At 36.4% G+C, this 1,322-nt stretch overlaps 1 protein-coding gene across 1 annotated transcript; it reads left to right on the top strand.

Annotated features, from left to right (window-relative positions):
• The first annotated feature begins 283 nt into the window (after positions 1-283).
• Positions 284-1,322, top strand: LOC104229934 (photosystem II reaction center proteins PsbY, chloroplastic). The gene has a single exon (XM_009782664.2). It carries the CDS (start codon positions 513-515, stop codon positions 1,101-1,103), a length of 591 nt encoding a protein of 196 aa, XP_009780966.1. The 5' UTR covers positions 284-512; the 3' UTR covers positions 1,104-1,322.

The following is a 1,322-nucleotide window of genomic DNA, read 5'->3' as shown; positions in this document are numbered from 1 at the left end:
AGAGGTTTTTTTTTCCAGTTTTTTTTAACGATTTATGACACATGTCAGATGCTGATTGACGCGTGTAATAGCAATCTTTAAGCAGATGTGATCAAATACCGAAGTGGTGTGTAATTGACACACCTTTCAAAATTTTGGTAGGTAATATTATTTCCGTCTTTAACATGTGTGTAAGAGAGATTTGGGGAAAAGATAGATGGGTAAAGTATGAATTTTGGCAATATAATTTCTCCAAAAGAATTTAAGAAGTTTCTAGTTATTGTTGGTGGAAAAGGAGTGAATAGGAAGTGATAAGAAACCATTGGTATGTTATCAAATATGAGGTCCATATCGCCCGGATCACAATCTTAGGATAAGAGACCAATCTAAAATCCACGCTCCTATTGGACATCTCATTTTTATCGCTTGACTCTTCTTCTTTCTATATTCCACATTTCTCACATCAATAATAGCAAACAAAAACAAACCAAATTGCAACTTCAAAGCCAGAAACCCTTAACAGCAACAAAGAAATGGCAGCCACCATAGGAACCATGGCCATGCTCAACGTCAAATGCTTTACCAAAGCATCTATTAACAACCCTTCAAAGCCCAAACCCATCTCTCTTCTCTCCCTTCAAAACCTCCCAAAAGGTCTATTGACTTCCAAAACATCTGAAAACACCTCAAACTTATCAAGTTCCCTCACTGGAACAGCAATTGCAGGTGCCATTTTCTCAACCCTGAGCTCATGCGACAGCGCTTTTGCCGCTCAACAAATTGCTGACATAGCAGAGGGAGACAACAGGGGTTTAGCACTTTTACTTCCTTTAATTCCTGCTATAGCATGGGTTCTTTACAACATTCTTCAACCAGCACTGAACCAAATCAATAAAATGAGGAATCAAGGAGTTATTATTGGTCTTGGTCTTACTGGTTTAGCAGCATCAGGTTTTTTCCACACTCCAGAGGCTTCAGCTGCTAGTGAAATTGCTATGATTGCAGATGCAGCAAGTGACAACAGAGGACAACTTTTGTTGATTGTTGTGACTCCTGCTTTGCTTTGGGTTGCTTACAATATTCTACAGCCAGCTTTGAATCAGATCAACAAGATGAGACAGTGAGGATCATGTTTTGTAAAAGTGTGCAGTTGTATTTGGACAATATTACTTATATAAAATTGCACCTTTTTGACTTTTATCAATCAACTTGTCCTTAAAAAAACCATTTTGTTTTATGGATAACTTTCTTTCAAACTTATTTAGTAGGATTGAATAAAATTGTGTATTATTTGTAATCAAAAGATTGTTCTCAACTTATATATATGAAATTAGTTGTATTTA

This window comes from Nicotiana sylvestris, chromosome 3, assembly GCF_000393655.2.
Source record: "Nicotiana sylvestris chromosome 3, ASM39365v2, whole genome shotgun sequence".
Classification (NCBI taxonomy): Eukaryota; Viridiplantae; Streptophyta; class Magnoliopsida; order Solanales; family Solanaceae; genus Nicotiana; species Nicotiana sylvestris.
The sequence above is the reverse complement of the archived record's forward strand: the minus strand, read 5'-3'. Positions and strand labels throughout refer to the sequence as shown.